At 33.8% G+C, this 24,088-nt stretch overlaps 1 protein-coding gene across 5 annotated transcripts in view; it reads left to right on the top strand.

Annotated features, from left to right (window-relative positions):
* The window catches only part of STRN3 (striatin 3), a 59,382-nt gene extending 35,820 nt beyond the window's left edge, over positions 1-23,562 (top strand). For 3 of the 5 annotated variants that reach the window (XM_068684410.1, XM_068684411.1, XM_068684409.1), the window contains 10 exons: positions 4,782-4,922; positions 9,966-10,099; positions 16,138-16,313; positions 16,445-16,492; positions 17,640-17,761; positions 19,200-19,367; positions 19,647-19,787; positions 21,184-21,291; positions 21,624-21,710; positions 21,848-23,562. In XM_068684410.1, the coding sequence (XP_068540511.1) occupies positions 4,782-4,922; positions 9,966-10,099; positions 16,138-16,313; positions 16,445-16,492; positions 17,640-17,761; positions 19,200-19,367; positions 19,647-19,787; positions 21,184-21,291; positions 21,624-21,710; positions 21,848-22,017 (1,295 nt within the window). In that variant the 3' untranslated portion in view covers positions 22,018-23,562. The remainder of the gene's footprint in view (positions 1-4,781; positions 4,923-9,965; positions 10,100-16,137; positions 16,314-16,444; positions 16,493-17,639; positions 17,762-19,199; positions 19,368-19,646; positions 19,788-21,183; positions 21,292-21,623; positions 21,711-21,847) is intronic. The other 2 variants (XM_068684413.1, XM_068684412.1) reach the window with 1 other exon arrangement.
* The last annotated feature ends 526 nt before the right edge of the window (positions 23,563-24,088 follow it).

Raw genomic sequence — 24,088 nt, 5'->3', positions numbered from 1 at the left:
TCTTTCATTCTGCTTTCCTGCAGTTGCTAGAAAGAGTAACACACGAAATTTTGCACCATGAATTATATGACATGGTTGTCGTTGGTTATTAGTTGACTTACATTGTCTTTAGATGATGTGTGTTCCTCTGTCAAAACTCAAGAGAAGTATTTTCTTCATCTAAAGTCATTTTGAAACTTGGATATATTTGCATAAGAGAAATAATTAGGAGACAACTATGTGTCACAATGCTGTGAGGTAATACAAATCACTGTTTAATGTTTTGGTTGTGGTTTATTTTTTTTTATTTTTAATTTTAATTATATTTTGGGAATCCTTGAGCTTATATTAGTAGTCTTACAGGTTGGTTTGTGGGATTCTGATAGTAATTTCTAATTTAAAATTGACCTTTAAATCACTGAGGTAATTGAACAGCATAACTTCCATACACAATAAAAGCAGGTGTTTAGGGTGGGACATGTTGCCTTGCAGTGTTTTGAGGGCAGACATTCTAAGGGATTTTACTGGACCAGCATCTGGTAACTATCCCATAATATACATTTAGACTGTTTTATTCATGATAGGATCTTTGTGGCCCTGGCCCATGTATACGATAACTTTGATTCTATTTGTGGAGGTTGATAAGGGAACAGAAGCTGATGTGATCTATTTTGATACTTCTGTAGTTTGCATTCGTATGCTTTCTTCTGGGTGGAACACCATGATTTAGGTCATCTACTGCTGACACACACGTCTTCATAACTTCATTCCTGCTCGTTTTCTTTTTTTGTTTTTGTTATCTGTCAGAGTAGTCAAAGTATTACATGGAAGTACTACTTTCGTATGAAAGGAATTAAAAAAAAAAAAAAAAAGCTTTAGTTACATTACCTTTGTAATATAATCAGTAAAATAAAGTCTAGCTATTGAGGCTGTGGGATTTTTTTAAAGACACACAGTATATTCTAGACTTAACTCCTTATTTGTCTATTATAATTAGGTTTGATTTCTTTAAAAGCATTTTCTTACAGTCTTACCTTTTACACTATTATGCTGAATTTAAGGTATTAAACTTTTTTGCCGAAGTTGGATAAAATATTTTCTTGCAGGCAAATCAGGTGTTAACTCCTTTTTAGATATCATTTCTCAAATATTCCCAACATGATTGTAGAAATGGTGCATGTCCAATTTGATACAATTAGATAAGAGTAGTGTGCTCTTAGCAGTTAGAAAAACAGTTTTCTAATCTTTAATGGTATGTTTAGATCACTTCAAATGGAGGTCCTTTTACTGGTTTTATTTTTTTTTTCCTGGTCCTTGACAGTTCTCTCTTCCTGTGCCTCAGCCTAATTGTTCTGTATTGATGGAATTATTTGGATTTAATCATCTTGACTGCATCATAGGTTGATGCAGAAGGATCACTGTTAGATTCAGACTGCTACATCTTGGAACTAATCTGTTTGACGTGTCAGACCACAGCTTTTTTGTGCTGAATATTTGATTGCCTTTTTTGATCTCTGAAGGAGATTCTAGGTGTTCTGCATTTGTTCTTAGCAGGTTTATTTACTGATTGTTTTCTTTCATCCTGAAGACTAGAACATAGCCATTTAGTGCATGGAACATAGGTGCTTATGGGGAGTCAGCACATACTAATCCTTAAAGATCTTTGTAACATCTAGAATGCTTCAACAACTGTATGCAGGCACACTTAATAGAAAGCAGAAATCTCTACTCTTCTGTGGTGGTCTCCCAGTCATGAGCATTGACGTTTTTTAGTATGAAATACAGAGTAGCAGTTTGGAATGGCATCTGCTCCTTTCCTTCCATTGTGTGATGGATTGAGGGCCGTTCTGAAGTGAATGCCTGAGGACAAGAAGTGACTTAACTTGCTGAAGAACACCTAAGTCAAGGTTGACAATCCCCTAAGTAATGACATACTAAATGACTGGCTGGCTCAAGATAGGGGTTAGCAGAGTGAACAGGACTACTGCTAGTTAGTTCTCTCTGAGCACGCTTTGAGGTTATCTTCTCATGCCCTTATGTTCAGGGTGAGAGCACTTACAAAGGTACCTTCAGTTTGGATGTGAATAAAATCTCCTAAGTTATTTTTTGGCATTTTTCCCTGAATAGTTTGGGTTTATCAACATGAAGACAAGTGTGTTTTCTTCTGGAGAGCCAAGAGTATATCCACGTAGACAGTTCAGGGTACCAGTTATAACTTTTTATCATGCAACTTAGTGATTGCTCTATAATATCAAGTGTATCAGCTGATGATCACCAAGTTGTCAGCTTGCTGTCCGACAAGCAACTGGAATAGAAAAGACACAAAAGCAAGCTCTGCAGTCTGTATAGTTGAGACTTTTAAGAACGCTGAGAGATTTAATTATGTCTTTTATAAACATCTCACCTGCTGACTACAACTAACTTGTACATGTTTGAAATGAGATCTTAACCATGTCAGTTTAGTGGCTATTGTAAAAAAGCGTTGATGCATAGGAGATATTCTTCATGCTAGTGAGGAGGGACTTCCTTCACCTCTTTGGTCAGAGCAATCTTTTTAGATCAGTGCTCTTCAGGGCAAATACAGTTCTTCTCAGTCTGCTGATGTCTACAAGAATTGATTAGATGATATGATAGAATAGATCATCGAACTCTGTAAGCTGGAGTGCACAAAAGGACAGTAACACAGTCAAGATTTAAAATGCAGTGTAGCTGTGCGCCAGCAAAAATTGGAAGGTCATTTCAGTTGTATAATGAAAGATGTTATTTTCAGGACATCAATGTCCGTGGTACGGTAAGACCAATGACTGTGACATATACTTGGTGCCCCCTACCCTCCTGATAGCTGCTTCTTGTGCTTTCATATCTAACTGCAATGAAATCTTTTCTGTTCATGCATTTAGAGGAATGTTGCGTGTTCCTGTTAGTAATTCTTTTTGCAAGAAATTTTATCAGCTTTCACCATTTCCTCAAGCAGGTCTCTTTGTATTAATCCTTGCTTTATCCATCTCTTGTTCTTAAGGGAATAATATTGCTTTAATTCTGGATTTATTTGAAATGATTCTACATAAACGTTATAACCAGGAAAGAAAACTTCCAATATTTCATTACCTGAGATTGTAGGTTTCTAGACTCACTAATACATGGGAGCGAAATGAAACTTCACCATTCAAGAAATATGTTCTGTTGCATAAGGAAAACTTTTGGAAGCCATCTTTGTTCTCAAACAACTTCTGGGTAGCAGCTTTCATAGACTTAATGGAAATACTATATGTTCCATGAAACAAAGTAAGAAAAACAACAAAAGTACAAAAAAAGTATGAGTTGTAGTTTGTTTGGCAAAATGAGTGTGTTTTATAACTATTAATATGAATAGTTATGTAACATCCTTCTTGGCCAATGCATGGAATGTTTTTGCCATGATTCCACTGGCAGAAGTATTTTTCATTGTGATCCTTCTGTGCATTATATACAGAGTATTCAGTTATTGATGGATGCTTATTTTTGATGACACAAATTTTAAGCATTTTTGTCCACGATATATCTAAACAACTGAAATGATCAAGTATTATTTCAAAGAGTGTTTTAGAGTTTGAGTGTTTGAACATACAGTTCTGCTTTTGATAAGTGATCTTTAGTTGTAGTGGTTACCTTTTGCTACTTTATAAAATGGAGGCTCTGTTTGGTTTATATTTTTTAAGAGGCTCATCAACTCATAGTGTAATAAATTGCTTCCTAAAGCTTACTTGACCAAAAATGGATATGTTAAAAAGTTATTCAAGTATTAATATATCCTTTTAAATGTAGTCAATATTTACACTATAGTGAGCTTAGAAGAAAAATATGCTTGATAGAAGTTTTTTTGAGGGGTCAGTGTAGGTGTGCTGTCTTCATTTTTGTTTAAAATGTTCTGCAATATAACTGCCAGCAATACCTGTAAGGACTTCCTTATTAATTAAAATATGGTTGTCTTACATCATTGCAGATTGTTTTCTTTAAAACGAGTATATCACTGAAATTTCACATAATGGTTGAAGACTTCTTTTTAACAAGAAAGCTCTAAGTTGAAAGCAGAAATGAACTTAATTAAAAAGCTTTTTTAATTAAAACATACTATTGCTAGCTAGTACCTACATCATGAATTTAATGTACAAATTCATTATATTTTATTTCTTGTGGCATGCTTATATAGTAGATGTGGTATGCATCTGCAGTTTCATATAGTGGTGGAAGCATGCTTAGCCTTGTATTTAATAAACATTTTATATAACTTGAACACCATTCAAAAGCAGGGAAAGTTAATTGTTTGTTGCACCCCCATTATGATTTATCTGTATTTTTTTCCCTCATTTGTAAGCTTATTTTTTATTTGCACTGTGTTTCAATGTTAAATTGTTTAGTACAGTTAAAGTTATGTAATACTATAAGCAAATGTTTAATTCATGTATTTTGTTTAGTAATTATGTTCTTTTGATGTTTGGCTTCTCACAAGGGATGTAAGATTTGAGGTTTTTTCTCTCCTACAGGAAATTATAAAATAGATCTGCAGAACACAAAGCAGTTATTCTTTGATTTGGTGAATTCGAACTGTTTGCATGCAGTTTTAGATTTAACGCATTTATTCCTCTTGATTTCAAAAACATCAATTTTATTAATATACAAAGGAGAAAAAAAAACATTGTGTTTATTTGAATGAGGTCCCATTAGTAGTTGTTCTTGTTTACTTAGTTTAATAGATTTTTAGACTTCTGTCAAGTCAAGCGGTAGCAATCAAATGAATTTTTGCTGCTGACGTTAATTTACAGGAGTCAACAGGACAAAACTTCACGACATGATAGCAGATCTTGGCGATGATGAGATACCCCACATCCCTTCAGGAATCATTAATCAATCTAGGTCACCCTCTTCTAGAATGACTGATCATGAAGGTGCAAGAGCAGAGGAAGGTACAAAAAATTCAGCTACTTATTATATTCCAGGGGATTTCTTCTAGAAAGCACACACTGTAACATATGTCCCCTCTATAAAGCTTAATGGAGTTGCAGATTGCCCCATCATTATTATTTGCAGTTCTTCGCAAATGGTTTTACGAGACTACAGCTTGAATCACAGTGGCTTATTGTAACTGACCTTTTTTATAAGTATTTTCAAACAACTTTATGTACAGACATTTGTTCTGAGCCTATTAAATCCCTGTTTGCAGACCCAATGTTAGCAAAATCTTGTACAAATAGGGTGTTATTGATTGGTTGGGGGAAAAGGTGAGTATTAAAACTTGATACACAGTTTGCATTTTAAAGTGAAATTTAAAAGTGGTTATTTAAGCTTTGAGACTAACTTGTCTCTTTTTTTTTTCAAGGTTAATGTTTGTTTACTATTTTTAAATTCTCTTGTCCTATTTTATGTAGCATCTTTGTATACTTAGGCATTTCTTTACAAAATACTAGTTCCCATGTTGGGATTACCTTAAGCAATGGAAGTCAATGGCAAATGATAACCTAAATAGCCCAAAATCTTGTTATTCAGCTTTTTGCCAGTTTCAGTTTTAAGGTTTTAGTTCTAAAGCAGTAGATTTCATTGTAGTAACTTCAAGATGAGAATAATATGGTGTAAATTACCTGTCTTCTACTGAAAAAAAAAAATAATAATCAAAATAGTCCACCAAATGCAAATTTCTCTCTTTTAGGATTATCTTTGACTCATAAATCCTGGTGTGGTATCATTTATCCTAAAAGTCAAAACAATTTGCATTTTACTGATGCTGTTTATTGGTTCTTCTGTTCTTCCATAATCCCTGCTGTCATCCCACCCGCTCCACCTCAAATTCCTGTCCCCAGACAAGCAGAAAAATTGAAAATTTTCAGGAAGATTTTCAGATGTTCTTTCAAACTATTAAGTGTTTGTCTTTCAGTTTTCTTTTTATTGCCTTTTTTGCTTTGTTTACATTTACAGTTTAAAGATGCACCAGTATCAAACTCACCTGTAGAATGCAATTGGTGGAGGAAAAAAAAACAAAAAACTACTACTGGTGAAATTTTACCTTGCTAATACGTATGTGCATGTATCTTGCAGTATCATCATAAAGGTGGTGTGATAGATAGTGGAGAGATACCAGGCTTCTCAGTACCATGTGCTTTAATGTGATGCTTTGGACTAGGCATTTCAAGTAGTCTTCTGGCTCTGTGAAGGTTGACCCTGCAGTTACAGGTCCCTCAGTCTGTAGGCCATACACGTTGTGCAGAGGGACTCATTAAGGGCAAGCTATGTAACTCTCGTCTATTTAAGAGCAGTAGCAGGAGTATCTTAATTATTGTATCTGTTATGTGTGGTTTCTGCATACCTTTCAAAGTGGAGTAGTAGACTGGAAATTTTACTGTTTGGTCAGAAATTCTATCCTCAGTGTTATGTGGCTCTTTAAGTCTTTTTATAGACTTGCTTGCAAAATCGCAAGCAAGGAAACTTAGTGTAGTTGTTGTGTTCTTTCTAGGTCTGGCTTTTTTTTTTTTAACAAGGACTAAATAGTTCGTTATCATAAGGTGCTGGTATTACTCAGTTTTTTTATTCTGCTATGTTTTAAAAGTTAAGTTTTTTTTTTTCAGACAGCTTTACGCATCAATCATATGTCTTCTGGGGCACAGTAGCCTAATGAAAATTACCAAGCTGTGATGTTCTTATGGTTTCTTATAGTTCTTATGTTCGTAAGGTTTATGCTACACTCTAAGTGTTCCAGTTCTGTTAATTATTGAGTGGTTGGTAACTGTATTTTCATGTATAGAAGGAAGTGTTTAAACTCACTTGTTTCTTCTTTTCCTGGTGAGGGTTAGGGGGCCAGGGAAGAAAGCATGATTCTATTAGAACTAATTGGCTAGGAAGATCTTCTACTTTTCTAAAAGTTAATTAATTATATATATTTTTTTTTTTACTGAAGTGCCTGATTAAATATGATGAGAAAAATTTTTTGCTATAATTAAATTTTATATTTTCAGCTGTAAGAAATTTGGGTTTTCATTTTGCCATATTGCAAGATCTTCAGAAAAACAGAATGAACTGCAGCATGTTACTTCATCCAATATGTTGTATAGCAAATTATTATTTTCATGGATTCTTTTTCTTTTTGATCATCCATAGATTGTGGGGTTGTTTTCTGTCAAAAAAAAAAAAAAAAAAGAGAAAAAAAACAAACAGTAGTAACAGCTTATTGCTTGGTACTTACTGGAACTTTCACTGTAGTAGGTGTTAACTTTCTGGAAAACAAGATCAGATGTCCAGGTCTTGTAGTAGACAACAACATAATGTGTACAGAGATACTTGATTAAAGCAGTTCACTTCTGTACAAATACTACTAGTTGAATTTGACTTAATTATATATGATGTCAGTAACTTCAGGATTAGAAGGAGAAGCAAATACTGAATCATTGCGTCTTTTCATGTAGTACAAGTTTATTTTTATGCAAAACTATCATTTTTATTTGGTATTTATTGGTTGCAAACTCAGTTAAACATACGTATTATGGTACTAAGAAAAATGTTGGAAAGAAAACATTTCTGAATTTCGGATACCATTAATTTTGAAGTTTTAAATAAAGGGATGTTCACCTCTGATGCAAAAGAAGTTTGATTTATGCATAGACTCTTATTGTGGTATTATTTTCTATGATAGTGCTTCACTTTTACTATAAAGCATCTTTTCATGCAAGTTGATCTGCTAAGCACAGACAGCATTAATCTGACAAAGTATTAGTATGACAGGTTTAAATGATGTGGACTTGTTGTGAAGATCAAGTAAGACTCACAGCATCACAACAGGGATGGAAATTTTCCTCAGATGTCAAGTGAGTGTCCTGTTTCCTTTTCCCAGCGATCAGCAGCTTTGTTTCTGTTACTGTAAAGACTTGGGAGATTTGGCTTGTAAATGTGTAGTTGTATTTATGAGGCTGGGACCTTGTCAAGATGAAAGTGAGCCAGTTTTGGAAATTCCAGATTGGGATCCCTTTTTTCCCTCACACTTCTTTTTTCTGTCAGAAAAGAACCAGGAATATCTTAGTGTCTTAAGTAATGGAGGACGAATATTATTCATTTGAGGATTTCATAGTTTAAATTAACTCAAGCAATGTTTGCTATGTTATTTTATTTCTTGCTTCATATAAAAATATTTTATCTCCCTGTCAGCTCAGACACTTTTTGTAAAGCAACATTTAAAAGTTCTGATCTCATCTAGGAAGCATGGATAAGTGAACAACAAGGATAAAAAAATAATCCATAATAAAACACTAGGTGGAACCATGGAAAATAATTTGGAATTTTCTAGGAATATGATTTCTTTTAAAATGTGTGTGGTTTGGAACAGACTGTCAAATGGAACTTTCTAGTAAAATACTAACAAAAATTAAAAGCTTATAGAGGGGCATGGTAAGCTATTTAGGATGTGAATTTAATGTAATCTGAGTCAAGACCTTTGCGTGGGTTGTGAATCTTTTGAAAAGAGACAATTGTGCACAGTTAGAATACTGATTGCTCTTTTTATGCAATTGTATACTTTGTGTTGTCTGTGCTAATAAGGTTGTGTTTTTAATAGTGTAGTAGTTTCCAAGTATTAGTCTGTTTTACTCTTGAAATGCTGTTTTTGTCTATACTGAAGTTTATCTACTGATCTGACTGTGCTGGCTCCTATTTGCACACCTCGGATTGCCTTAGCAATGATATCAGGCACCTGTAATTTAGTCACTTCCCTTTAGCTGCTGTAGTTACCATTCACATAGTGGCAGTGCAGTATAATAAAGATGTATGTTCAAAAAAGGAATATGTTGATTATTAGTCCCCCTGTTTGGAACTTTCTATAATGGAAAAAAAAAAGTTATGGATGTTTTTCAGCTGTGGAAGCCTTTTCTGTGAGCTTCAAGGTTTTTCTGAGAGGATTCAAACTGAGGAGTGTCATTATAGTGAGACCATAACTCGGTATTCCAAATCAGTGAAATCTAAAAGTCAGGGAGTATTAATTTTTGAGGGTGTCAAATAAGATTTAGCTTTTTTTTTAGATGTTTGGAAAAAAAAAACTTAACTGAAGTTCATACTTTGCTGAAGTTTGTCTTAAGTGTTTTAACTTTCAAATGTCCCAATTTTTGCGCAACAAGGAATATTGATAACTAAAAGCAGCTTTTAATAATACGCTGAAGTATAACAGTGTTTAAGCCTTTAGTAATGTTCCTCACCAGTAAGTTGGTATTTGTTAGTATTCTAGAAGTTGTAATACAGGATTGTTGAAGATTGTAAAGAATATGGGTGAATGTTTAAAATCTTATTATTCAGATGTGAGTTCAGAAGGAATGGTTATAAATAACTAGTATTTATTCAATTTTAAATGGTAATTAACAGAAATGTTAATAATTAATTTGGGGGAGGCAGAGCTAACGAAGATAAATACCAGTTGAGTGTATTTTAAGCATCTAGCATCCAAAATCCTGTTAAGAAGGATGGAGTTCATGAATAACAGATGTTTCCTTTTTCTCTTTTTATCTGGAAGCTGAAATAAGAGATTTTGCAGGAGGTTTTTAACTTCTGAGATACAAGTATTAGTCATGCAAGTAGAGATGTCTGACTAGTATAAAACACAGAGACTTATTTGCAGATGAGTAGAAAGCAGACAATGTGGTATAGTGAATTAAGTATAATTTGGAGATCTGGGACATAATTTTGATCTTGTAAAGTGATGTCAGTCAAGCCACTTCATTCTTGTGACCTTTTTACATACAAAAATTTGTCTGTGTAAAGTAAGTTGAAATCAAATGTCAGAAATAATTAAGAATTGTTTTTAATGTGTGTTTGCACATGTGTGCGTGTTGTCATGCTCCTTTTTACTTGGTATGTAGTATGTAGTGCATACAAGTTCAGTTTTAAACTCTGCTTTGCCTGTAAGTTATGAATAATGCAGTTTTTCATCGAAGATTAAATTATTACATTGAGACTTAAAGTAACTGTTTTGTTCTTTGTAGCTGAGCCAATAACATTTCCATCTGGAGGAGGCAAGTCATTTATTATGGGTTCTGATGATGTTTTGTTAAGTGTACTGGGCCTTGGAGACCTTGCAGACTTGACAGTAACAAATGATGCAGACTATAGTTATGATGTAAGTGCAATTTTATTTAAAATTCTTTATACATTTTAATGTAATCTATAATCGCTGCCCCTTGCCCCCACCCTGAATATTAAGAGGTGATGGTAACAGAGCTTTTAGTAGCAAAAACTTCTGTGGGAGGAGGAGGGAGCATCTTGTGAATGTGTTAAGTAATTTGGGAAATCCAAGTTAAGTAAGATGACTTGTTTATTTTCTTATTTAATTTTCTTCTTTTTTTTTTTTCACTGGGGGGATGTGTTATGACAAAATGACTTCTTAATAGGAATTTGTTCTAAAGAAGTGGCAGTGATGCACTGTAATGGAGTGTTGAAAAGACATGGCATAAAACACAAATATTGATATTTAATGTCTTTGCTCCCCTCTTTGTGTTTATATACAGTTAACAGCATAGAATATACATCGTTAATATATTTTGGATGTAAACTTTTAGGGAATATTTTTATAATTACTGTAAGAGTTCTGAGATTCTTTTCACCATATTCGTTAAGCTACTGCCAATAGTTTTTTCTCGAATGAATGTTGTTTTAATTGGCTGGTAAATTTGTCTGACTGGGGCAATGGTCAGGTAAGTCTTACATAATGTACTGTAAAGTGTCTTGTGGTTTTTAGGTTTTGTTAAGGTACCTCACTTTGTTTCTATAACTATGTATACCTTTTCAAGTTAGATAGTGTGTTTGTATTGGAAAACACTACTAGGGTTTTTATTAAAATCTTAGAACCTGTAACGTGAAGAAATAAATTCTTTATAGCTTTTTACAGGGTATGAAAATACTTAAACTACACAGCTTTTACTTAATATAGTTGTCCTTCTGTATTTGTAATAGGTAGAAACAGTAGTACTTCATTACAGCTATTAATACCTACGTTTCTCCCTTATTGTAGGGTGTTGCATAGTTACATTTCCTCAATCACAAATGAAAACTTTAATAATCTATCCTTCTGTTATTGAACTGTATAAAAATGAATGACTACTTTTTAAAAATACTTCCAGTATTTCCATATTTTCATATATTGTCTTGTTCCCAGTAAAAATTAATCTTCAGTTTGTCTGTTTCATTTCAATGACATAACACTTCTGAGAAATAAGGTAACTTAAAATCAAAGATCATTTTCAGCTCTTTGCATCTTATTCTTCTCAGGATTTTGCTTTCTACATAACAAAATCTCCAGATGTAAAATGTTGTAGACCGGCATGAGGATCATGTGTAATGTGTAGAAAATACTTTTTTATAAATTTTAAATAAAATCTATGAATAAGTGGATATAGAATACAAGGTGTTTTGATAACTTTTCTGTTGAACATGCTTTAAGGGTGCTTAAATTTGAAATGTCCAGAACTAGTGGTAAAATAGTACCCTAACCTGCAGGTTTTTGACCTGTAGTAAATTCCATTGGAGATTATGAAATTGAGTAGTTTGGGTTTTTTACATATTGTTCAATTTAATACTTTTATTAATTTCTAAATTATCCTTCATTGAACACTAACTTGCTTGGGAGACAATATAAAGCAGTTCAGAATTTTAGATGAAACTACTGAACTTCTTAGTTTCTGTTGGTGGTTTTTCTGTTGTGGTGTTCCCGTTTTAGTGATGGGTATGTCAGAGTAATTGGATTTTCAAAAGTTTTTCATCAAAACCTTTTCATTAGAGGTTCTTGATTTAAGGCTTGGTTTGGGAGGTGTATGGGGAGACCATCTAATTCATGATTATCTGGCTCATATAGGACACAAAAGATAGGAATAAGTCTTTCCCCTTCAACTTAGGTCATTCACCAAATATAAATGAGAAGTGATTGGCTGTAACTTTAATTCATTTTCTCTGCTTCCTCTACAGTGCTCTTAGGGACTTTCGCAAGAGTACCTGAAAAACACATGGTGATTTCTGACTTCCTCCTATGTCAGAAAAGATACACTTGCAGTATCAAATAACACAGATGGGAAAGTTTTATTAATACTTTTAGTTACGAATAAGGCAATCTTTGTTCTGCTTTGGATCTAAAGAGACTAATGGTACTAGTTCCCCATCACAATGTTCTTTTAGGTTAAAAATTCCTTCATAGTTTCACTTGCATTTTGCTAGCAATAGTTCCATACTCCTCAAATAACTCAGGTGTGAACCATTGTAGTGGGAAAAAAAAAAAAAAAAAAAAAAACAAAACGCACACAAAAGACAACCTCCCTACCCTCCCAAAAACCACAGCGGGCCTCCACTAGTGTTTGTATAGCACTCCTTGATGAGGGTCATATTTTGAAAAGGAGAGAATATTTGGGCAGGATGGGATTAAATTTTAAATATCTAGAACTTTAACTGTAGCTGATTTTTTTTTCCCGTTTGGGAATCTATTAGTGCACAAATTGTTCACAAGACTAGTCATTTAAGATCTAGATACTGTAAGAGTGCAGTCATCTGAAGTCATGTGTTTCAATACATAGTTAGTAATATTTACTGTATGCAGCTGTTTGTACCCTGAGGAAGCGATGTTATTAAATTAAATAATCCAATTAACTCATATAATCCTGATTCTATAGCTGCACAGGATGGTGGTAGTTTTGGTTGCAAATCCAGAAGTCCTCATTTATCACCCAGATTTGGAAATCTCCTAAGCTGCAGCATATTAAAGAAAAAATAACATTAAAAGATTAAAAGACACTGACTGCAGTTACAAAGTATTATTTCCTTATTTTTGTAATTGCTGTAGGTGAGTAATTCATTGTGATAGTCAGAGAAGGATGCAAGTCTCCTTACTGTTCTGTAAGGGTTCTGTTGACTACAGGGAAGAGCTTGCCCTCCCTATGCCTTTTTTTTTTCCCCAGTTTTGTTTCCCTGGTGGTTTGTAAAGCAGAATGAGGAGTTTGCCTTGTATTCCCATACAGACAAACAAAGTAAATGCAAAAACAATTCCTATTAGCTTAGGTTGGACAACTATTATGAAGCAGGCATTTACAATTTGATTTGTTCCTCTAATCTGTTTAGTGTTTTTTTTTGTATGGTAAGGTTGATGTGTGTTGTTGTTAGTTTCTATTATACTCTTAAGTTTCAGGAGATTGTGGTTAAGTTTTGTTGTTGCTGTTGTTCTTAGTGTTTTGTGTCTCCTGGGCTAGACAGAATTCTTGTATGTGTGTTTGTGGGGTGGTTGGGATGATGGGGTTGTTTCTGGCAGACCCTGCTATTCCAAGCATTTGCTCTGTGGCCACGCACTGATCCAGGAACTAGGATCAAGCTGACCCCTCTTGGTCCTGTCCAATGAAGTTTAGGAAAAAAGGGAGAAGGAGCGCTTAAAGCTGAATGGTGCTCCAGTCTGTCTTCTCTTGATTTTCTTTAACTTCTGACATTTATAGTAGGACATAAGACTTTATGGGGCAGTGTTCCCATGCCTTTCTGTTCAGAGGGGCTTTTTTCTTGCAATACCTTATAACATTGATACAGTATCACATATTATTAGTGTTCTATTTTGCCCAGCCCTACTGTGTAGATCACATTATTCTTTGTAATCAGCAAATATCTTTTCCAAGTTCCTTGATTATGTTTTCATGAGGTATGCTCTTTTTTTTTTTTTTTGAAATAGACTACTGCTTTTTTTTTTCTTAGAGATTACAAGGATATCTGTTTTAAAGATGTTAGTTGTTCTCTTGGTTGTAGTAAGGATATCAAGGTTCATTGGAAATGTGGACAACGGGAATTAAACCCAAATCATCTCTTTATGTAACTAGATTTCTCAGAAGGTGTACATGGTATTTTCTAAAACAAGCATGATATTGAAATCTGTTTTAAAAACGTTAAGGATTTAAAGCCATATTTAATATAGTAAGTTCTGTAAATTTGGTACCTTGCATTTTAGCAGACTCCTCTGCACTTCTGAGAACTAACTTACCATTGCAATAGCCATTTTAAGAACAGCAACAAAAGACTTGAATTTTCCTTGTGAAATAAGGACAAGTGTACTCAGTCCTGCTTTTATTGAATGGCTGTTCATCACAACTGTAAGAAAAATGAATGTGTTATGAGTGCAAATCTTCAAAGAATTGAGGTCTGTTCTTTAATCTAGGTTATAATATGATAAAGTTAGCCATTACACATTACAAATACTTGACTTAAATTTCTGTAAGCCCGAGTTTTCTACAAGTGCATGAGTTAGCCAGGTAGATGAATGTATTTATGTAATGAGGATTAAGAGTGCTAAGGAACTCTGTTTCCTAGAAATATTCTTTTTTCACTTTCTCATCCACTTTAGCCTTAGGTGAGTAAATAAGCTGTTTTGACTGAAAGCTATTAAGTTTAATACAGAACTCCAGAATCCCACGCTGTTCCCTGAAATAAAAAAATGATTCTCTGTATGAAGGTTGCATGTAATATGCAGTATAGTTCTAAATAACTTAAATTTCAGTTAAAGATATTGTGATATTCAGTATGCTGTGGAGAAGGAAGATTAAGAACAAAATACTTTGTTATGAACTTGGTTTTGAAATGTATTTGTTACATGGTATTAAAAAAAAAAAAAAGTGTCCAGGTTGCACATCTAGTAAAACAGATTTGTTTCTTGATGTGAATTTGGCATCATTTGCGCATATATATATATATATATATATATATATATATATATATATACACACACACACACACACACACACACATATATATATATATATATATAAATAAGTATGCCTATATAAATATGTATATAGGAAAAGCAAATGCCTGCAGATCTGTAACTCAGAACAGTAATTGTATTGTCTGAGTCTATTTGTTCTGATTGGATATAATCAGATTTTGTTTGAGTAGTGGGAAATTTGGTCCAGGCTGGAGATTTGGTCCAAGAATAGTTATTAGTGTACGTTACATTATGATCTGACACTTATTTTCAGTCCTGCCACATATAAGGAAGGTACTGAGATTTTATTACATATGAGAGATTTTAATATCATCTTAGTGTTATTGAGAGATTCTGGCCTACAATTGAAAACTGCTTTAAAAACATACACGGTGAACAGATGGTCTGTAATGCAGAGCATAGAATTATTTTCCATTCATTTTTCATTTGCTAATTTTTGTTATCTAACTAAAGTCAGTTGTCTAAACTCCTTTATAATTACTTAAGAGGAAGAGAGAAGTATGTGTGTTTCTCCTTGAATGGAGGTTTAGGAGAAGTGTGGTGTAGTTTGTGTGTTTTCTCTACTCTCTGGTTAATATAACTTATAGTTAGAGCTCTAAATTACTTTTTCTTACTGGAAAACCTCTTCCAGTGACTGTAACTTTTCCAAGGTACTGAGGATTAATACTAAGCAGTTATAATTGGTTTAGCCTATTTTTTAGCGTGTTTTTAGGTGAAGAGTATAAATTGTATTTTCACGACATATAAACATAAAAGTTGTATGTATTGTTTCACATAGTTAACTAAATTATTGCCTCACAAATGTATTTCAAGTCTTCAAATATACTAAAGACTTTCAAATAATATTTTTATACAATTTCATGTTTAAAATGATGACGTTTTTTAAGATTTGAATTAACTATTTATCTGTACGTGCCTTACTTAGTACTTAGAATTATTCAAGAGTTATGTTAGGTTCTCAGTCAAGCTGTTCATCTGAGGAAGATCACTCACTGGGGGCCTGAAGCTTATTTTTATTTTGTTTAAGTGATAAATGAGCTTTTGACAGTTGTAATCTCTTCCTTGAGTACAGAGAACGTTATAAGCAATGAAGCCAGTATCTTTCTTTGGGGAAAAAGAATTAAGGTATCATCGCATGAAAGGATTGCAACCAAATTTTGAAAATCAGAGGTGCTTGTTTGTATATTCAGAATTATACTCTTTTCCACCGTGGAACAAAAACTATTACAGTGGGGGAAAAAAAATGCAGACTACTTTACGTGCCAGAGATGGACTTTGTATATGTATAGTAGGTGGATGAGTAGATAAATGCATGTTTAAGGTTGAATATGTATTAACTGAATCAAAAGTAGCGTATTTTTCTAAAGCACAAGTAGACAAATTTTTAAACTCACATAAAATTACTCCTTTTCATTTTTAAGCTGCCAGCTAATAAAGATGCCTTCCGAAAGACATGGAACCCTAAGTATACGCTACGCAGTCATTTCGATGGAGTGCGGGCATTAGCTTTTCATCCTGTAGAGCCTGTGCTGGTTACAGCCTCTGAGGACCATACTCTAAAACTTTGGAATTTGCAGAAAACAGTTCCTGCCAAAAAGCAAGTATATGGGTTTTCATAAAGCATCAGTCATGTTTTAAAAGCCTTTGAAACTGATTAAAGTCTTAAACATCTTCAAAGTTTTTCAGTAGAGATTTCATTTAATGTAATTACTTCTCTTCTTCTTTCAGGAGTGCCTCTTTAGATGTAGAACCCATCTACACATTTAGGGCCCACATGTAAGTGTTTGACAGAGTTACTGTTTGATAAATGTTATCTCCTGGATTCGTAATACTTTTCACCTTAAAGGCTACAAATGTATTATATTTTTACATCAGATAGACAGAATTATGCTCTATAAAACAAGGCTAATACTGAGCCCGTCTCATGACTTGCAGAGTCCATGATAAACCAAAAAAGGCAGGAAGGAGCAAATGTAGTTAGTTGCAAGGGGAAGAAGACATTGTAGAAGACAATGAAATTGCCTGAGTAATGTGTATGTCTTGGACTGTATTTTTTTTAATATGTAAAGAAGTTACATAAAGTAGACTTCCATAGTCTAACATAGTAGTCCTCAGACACAGGTCTGAGAAATGAAAAGTACACTTGCAAACATTAGGACCAAAAAAAAAGAATCGGCTAAACATGGAGTTCAGCTTTGTTCCTCACTCTTTTGAGTATGTTGGTGGATCTAGTCAATAATCTGTTTTTACCACCTTCAAATCCATAATTCTGGTTTGCTCATCTGCACTTAAACAACCTGGGCATGGCCTGTCATGACCATCTAATCTGGGGGTGTTGTTTTACAAGACAGTTAAACCTTGACATAGTGATGTGACCAGAGTTGCTGCTTTCTTTGAGCTACGGGTTGTGCTTGTCTAGTATCACAGCAAACAGATTCCAGAAGTCAAACCAGCAGTAGTCTAATCTTGACCAAAAAGTGCTCCTAGAATTATCTTTATGAACCAGTTTACTGGAACGTAGATTTCTGTCTGAGAAAGTGAATAGTTTTGGTGGCAGGGGGCTGGAACCAACTCTGTCAGCACGAGTAGTTGCTAGATTGGCATGGATGCTCTGTAAAAACTCATGCTTCACAGATGTAGTTTCTGTTGAAATAAGACTGTGTTCCTCGAATTGGTTAAGTTTTTGATAGTTTAGTTAATTTGTTATATATACTTCAATATTTTAATACAGGTTTGTATAATTTGTTCAGACTTACATATGTTCTAACAACTGTTTCTTTGGAATTAACATTTTTTTTCTGTAACTAGTTAGTCCAATCTACTGTGGGGCTTTTTGTTTGTTTTGTTCTATTCTTAAAGAGCAAAATTTTAACCTTTATACTGTTGGCAGTATCAGTAAACTTTTTGTTCTGTCTCCCAATAGTGGACCTGTATTGTCATTGGCAATTAGTTCTAATGGAGAACAGTGTTTCAGTGGTGGTATTGATGCAACCATCCAGTGGTGGAACATGCCTAGCCCTAATGTTGACCCATATGATACCTATGGTAAGTACCTTTTAAAAGGTAAACAACTGATAACCATTGTCTTGAACATTAATTTTCTGCCTGACAATAATCTGTTTTCTAAAGCTTTTGTGAAATGTGAATGCCATTTATTAACTAAATTTTGTTTTTCAGCTTTTTTTTTGTGTGTGGTAAATGCTTGATATTTCACTTGCATTGGTGACATACTTTGTAGAATGGTAGCAGAAAGACTGCCATTTTCTGAGGTCTAAATAATAAAGAAGAAATCAGTTACATCTGTTATTTTTTAAGGAGTGTGCTTTACTACTTTGCAGCAAAATTCCAGACTTTGGAATGATTTTTTATTCTGATAGGAAATTCTCAGAAAACTAAGATTAGTTATAACTGTTGAAAAAATATGCTTGTGTTTCTTTATTCCACATCAGAGGTCATCTTGTTTTGACATTCGGGTACCTTGAGGGCTTTAAAGCATTCCCCTGTGTCAGGGGAATGTCCCCTGTGTCCCCACTTTTTTTTTTTAATATTACAGCAAAGTCATCAGTGTTTAAAGAACTCAGGAAGGTGGGAAGTTGATTTTGTTAGGTTCTTTTGCATCTTATACAAAGAAAAGGCTGCAACCGAGCATCCTTAAGATGGTAAATTTAAAGATGGTAAATGAAAGAAGTCAGCCCCTCTGAGAGGTTCTGGTAACAGGTGTGCATCATTTTGGAAAAATAGATAGTTTGCAGAAGTTGTGAAAAATGACCTACTGTTTAATATTCTAGCTGCTATTTTAAGAATAAAATTAAGAACAAAATAAAACCTATTTTGATTTTTTTTTTATTCCCTTGTCTTGATAAATAATAATGGTCATTCTTACTTTGCTTCTTATAGCCACCCTAGGGAAGGACTGTTTCTTTTTTACTTTAAGTGATTTAATTTCAGTTATGGGTTGTATATGTTTATATGTAATTTCAACAAATGACTGAAGGAGTTCTTAGGCTACAGATATGATTTGCTGATAGCAAGCTATTTAAATGTTAAAATCTCAGTTTAATAGCTAGCTGCATGAATACGTTCAAAATTTCTCAAACTATTCTGCTGAATAGTGGGGCAATGTTATTAATTGCACTGATTATTGAATGCACTGTAGTGGACCATTTTGTTTGTGAATCTAATCTATTTGCATTCTAGAAAACTACTTGAATAAATCAAGTGCGAAAGCACCTGTCTTGAATTTATTTTTTTATATGCATTCCAGTTTGTTCAGAATTCATGCCTGCACTGAATGTTTGGCACTTATTTAGATTTTCCTCTTACTGATACTTACAGAATAGGTATATGATTACAACCAACAGATCTGTTAGATCACAGATTTACAGAATAAGTTAATTAATCTTCTACTATATGGGATATTTGTGGACTTTGATTTACTTTGAGGTACAAGAAATATTTAATTCCTAAACTTTTGTTTTTCCAGAGCCAAACGTTCTAGCTGGCACATTACTCGCTCACACAGATGCAGTCTGGGGTCTCGCTTACAGCGGTGTAAAGAATCACTTACTATCTTGTTCAGCAGATGGCACTATTAGATTATGGAACCCACCAGAAAAAATTCCCTGTATTTGCACTTACAATGGAGAGAAAGGTAAGGGTTTTTTGTTTTGTTTTGTTTTTTCAGTGAAATTTTGGTTTTGATAATCTGTCATGAGACAGTTTATGATATGTCTAGGCTTGTCTCTATTTTTCAACACTAGATAACAGGACTAACGGGAAAAGATCTTTTCATAAGATAATCCTGGTGGTGCAGCACTGCTGTAAAGGGAACGTTTTCTACGTTATTGTATGAGTGTAGAACAAACTTAAAAATTCTTCAGAGTTTAAACATTAAGTGTTTCTTTCTAAAGACAATTCTTTCACTTTCTAGAGCATGGAATACCTACGTCAGTTGACTTTATAGGTTGTGATCCTGCACATATGGTGGCATCTTTTAACACTGGCAGCACAGTCATCTATGATTTAGAAACATCCCAGTCAGTGGTAATGCTTTCATCGCAAATAGAATCTGGTAAGTAAAGCTCTTTTCTATTAAATATCCATCTTGAATGAGGTACCTTTATCCAAGTTTTACTATATGTCAAACCAAAGCTTATGCATCTTACCTGCATTATGTCATTTGATGTCTTAAGTTGGCTAGATATGTAAAAATGTTTGGAACTAATGCAGTTGAAATGGTGGTTGATTGTGGGTTAGGAGGATTTGAAAGTGGTTAGAGATAGCAAAAGCAATGTTTTTTGATCTTTAAGTTAGGTTTTCTCTGGATTTAGTTGTCTGAATTGTTTAGTAAAACTGTTTAGTTTTCATCGTACAGCTTTGATATGGAAGATCATAAGGAAGAAGTGAATTAAGCAGAAGATTAGTTCAGTGTAGAGTCTGTACAGGTTGTACTTAAAGCCTCTCTCCTGTGGAACATTAAATATTAGAAATTCTGTTGCTGCAAATAACATGCTACAAAGACATAGCTCGTCATTGAGAATCGTATATAGCTGTTGACAGTCTAAATAGAGGGTCTTTATTCCAGACTTAATTTTCTTCAACCTATGAGAGTGTTTTGTAAAGAAAACCTCCAGTTTCTGGTCATTCTTGTCTTTGAAGTGAAATCTAAAAGAATATTGCAAGGGGAGTATGTGCTTCTCCTATCCAATTAGTCCAGTTCAGTTACTTAATACTGTAAGTGTAATTACTAACTTGTATAAAGACTTCGACAGAGGTTACAGAACAGTGCAGAAGCTATATAATAGATAGCTTGTGCAAAACTGACACTGAGAGTGAGAAACAACTTGGAGAAATTCTTTTCCTAGCTTGAAGAGAAACTCTTAAATATAATTAAAAAAAAAAAAGAGGGAAACAGTCCTTAAAGCACTGGCATATCAAAATATAGAAAGTGCTTTCTAAAAAGTATTCTAAATTCTTAAAGAGATTCTGAACTGTTCAGTGTTTCTTTAATCTCAAATATGTAAAGATATCTGACAATCTGGTAGGTTAGGCTGACTTCGGTTATTTGGATTCTTTCTTTTTGTTTTCAAGGTAAATCTTTTTTCATGTGGAGCTATGATAGGTGTCTACTAAAAATACATTATAATTTGTTTGTTTCTGCTTAGTTAGCGTTGCCCTGGTTTGGGTTTGCTTTCTTCTGTTTGCCATCTCTCAAGGATCTTTCATGTGTATGAACTAGTTGTACAGCTTTAACCTTAAAAAACATTGGCTTAGCATATACTTGGCTTAGTCAATCTCTTGTAAAGCAGGAAGTTGTTATTTGTTGATATTTATTGATGTTGTTCCAAATGTGTTATTTATATAATGTTAGCTAATACAGTGTGCTAAAGTGTAATGCTAAAATACTCTAGTTTTAGCTTTTTTTCTTTAAGGCAGATGGATATGCTTGTGCTTGTTTTTGTTTCCAGGTGTACAATCAAGTAATCATATTAACAAGGTTGTAAGTCATCCCACACTTCCTGTAACTATTACAGCTCATGAAGATAGACACATCAAATTTTTTGACAACAAAACGGGTAAGTGTAAAGAGAACCTCTGGGACATTTACTGGACTAAAATTTAAAATTTAGGTTATTACTTGCCCAGTTTTGATCATCATTGTCATTGCTACCAATGAAGATGTTAGATAAAAGGTGTGCTTATAGTGTGAGTGCCTTTGAGAGATGTGTGTCGCTTACCCATATGCTTATGTAGTCTGTAGTTGAAACGTGATAATTTGTAATAGAATTGTAGCATTCAGATATTGGAATATAAATAAGCATGTTATTCCATATTGCATTTAATGGGAATATTATTCTTAAAAGAAGCGGTACTTCACAGGAAATTCACTTGTTTATTTTGCTTTTAGGTAAAATGATCCATTCTATGGTTGCTCACTTGGATGCTGTCACAAGTCTAGCTGTAGATCCTAATGGAATCTATTTAATGTCTGGAAGTAAGGGTCTTTTAATACTCTATGTTCTATGGATTTTTCATTTATGCTCTGGATTTTTTATTTATGATGCATTTAACCGTCTGACAAAAATCTAACATAGTCTTTTTTTCCTTTTTTCTTTTTTTTTCCCCAAATAGGCCATGATTGTTCCATTAGATTATGGAATTTGGACAGCAAGACATGTGTGCAAGAAATAACAGCTCATAGGAAAAAGCTGGATGAATCAATTTATGATGTAGCATTTCATCCATCAAAAGCATATATTGCCAGTGCAGGAGCTGATGCCCTTGCCAAAGTATTTGTGTGACACAGCAGAACAAACCTGCATCATAACAGCAGGTCTGTTTGGACAAAAAAGAGGGAATGCATCACTGCCATCAATAAGGTTACCAATAAGACACTACATCTGATCTGCCTGGGTGAAGGCTCTTAAGTGGGGCAGGTATAAGTTGGTGAAAAGTCACCACATCTTGAACAATGTCAGGCTCATTCATTTAACTGTAATTACTGTATTGGGGGGGGCGGGGAGAAGTAAAAAAAAAAAAAAAAAAAAGAATAAAAAGAAAACCAGTATTTGTAGCCTTGACTGGATATGAACTGAGCGTATGTCTGTTCTTTAGGTGTCTTTAAGCAAACGTGGAGTCTGATCTTACAAAAGACTTTTATTTTGGACTCTGTGTGCTGCCTTAGGGTTAGGAATGTGGTGCTCTTGTGGGGGGAAGTGAGCTCCAAGAGTAGCTTTCTTTTCATCTCTTAGTAATCTTCTGTTTATCAGTTGAATGCCACAGATTCCCCTTCTAAACTTTTATTTTGCTTTAAAGAAAAGGAAATTTAACTTAAAATATTTTAGCATTAGTTGCACAAAATGTTTGGATAAAATTCTAGTTTTTATAAGTCTTTTTATATATTTAGCCTGTCACAACAGTGCTCAAGATTGTATTGATAATGTTTTTCTGCATTATAGAACCCTAAAACACAGAGATCTCACTGACCCGCTGCTGTGTAACCACACTCTTCCCTTCTTTTGCCTAATACAGCTCAGCTAAGTCCTTGCATAAGGATGCTAATTCTTCATCATCGCATAACTGTCTTCATAAATAAAGGACTGTAAAATGTGTTTAAATGAAACACAGAGGGGTTAACACCCCCCAATGAACTCTTAAAAAAAAAAAATTAATCTTGGCATCCTATCACTATGTGATATTTTGTACATCTTACTGTATTTACGAGTTTATTTATCAAGGATTACCCATCTTGCTAATGGCCTATTGTTATTTATTTCACTTTTTGTTGGTCTTTATAGCCTTTTATGTAGTGTGTTAAAGGGCCCTGTATATCTATTATGGCACTCTTTGAACAGTCTAAAATAGATGAGAAAATGGGACATTTCATAATTCTAAAGTTGCAAACAAAGATTTTTTTTTTCCTCTGGTTAAGTACCTGGAGTGGAGTTGATTCCAAAAAAACAATCTTGTTTCAGAACTTTTGGAGTGAAAGATATTTTTATTTGCGTTTCGAATAGAATACGAAAGTAGTTGATTCAAGATTCATAAATCTGCTGTGTTTTGACTAGTTATTCCCTGCTTTTATTTTCTTTTCAGACGTGCTTCAGTTTATGGTGTAACTAAAGATTTTGTTTGTGTAATGCATGATTAATACAATAAAGTATTTTTTCTAGTCTTCCACAGAACTTTTCTGATCAGTTTGCGAGTTTTGATGAGTTTTGTAAGGTTTCTGTTTTACAAACTATGAATCAGCAAATTTTTAAGATTGTACCACATAGCAGAAGTACAGCTGTTGAAAAATAATGTATATAAAATGCATATAATAAATATTAAATGGTGTACCTGTATGTTACTGTTGGCTACATTATTTTGTGTTGCACAGTTTGAAAGTGTCATTCTACAAGTTACTAAATTAGGTCTAAATTTTTGCAAAATGATCATTTGTTTATTATGCTTATAAGCTGCTCTGCTTTTCAAAAGTTGTAATAGTTGTCTCGATGTCAACATCTGTTTCAAGCAGCAGCACCCACATATAAGAACATGTTTCCACAGTATTTTTAAAGCTTTTTTACAAGAACAAATTGAAAAATTACTAATGTATTTTTAGAGCCCTTAGTCAAAAGCAGTATGCTTATTTTATATCTCTGTATATGAAGTGATCTTAAGTGATTTAGGAGCCAGGAAAGCACTCTGGTTTTATTTCCAACTGCAGTGGCACCACTGTGTTGAATGTAAAAGCAAAACCCTCACTGTTTTTTTCAATGCTTACAATTTGTCCCTATGTCAAATGTTATCTATTATCCTTCATCCACTTCTTTTCAAGTCCTCCAATAAAGATGATGTGCAAAAGGGCAGTTGTCTTTGTAAAAGGCT

The sequence above is a fragment of the Anas acuta genome, chromosome 5 (genome assembly GCF_963932015.1).
Source record: "Anas acuta chromosome 5, bAnaAcu1.1, whole genome shotgun sequence".
Classification (NCBI taxonomy): Eukaryota; Metazoa; Chordata; class Aves; order Anseriformes; family Anatidae; genus Anas; species Anas acuta.
Note: the sequence above shows the minus strand (reverse complement) of the source record. Positions and strands in the feature narration are given on the sequence as shown.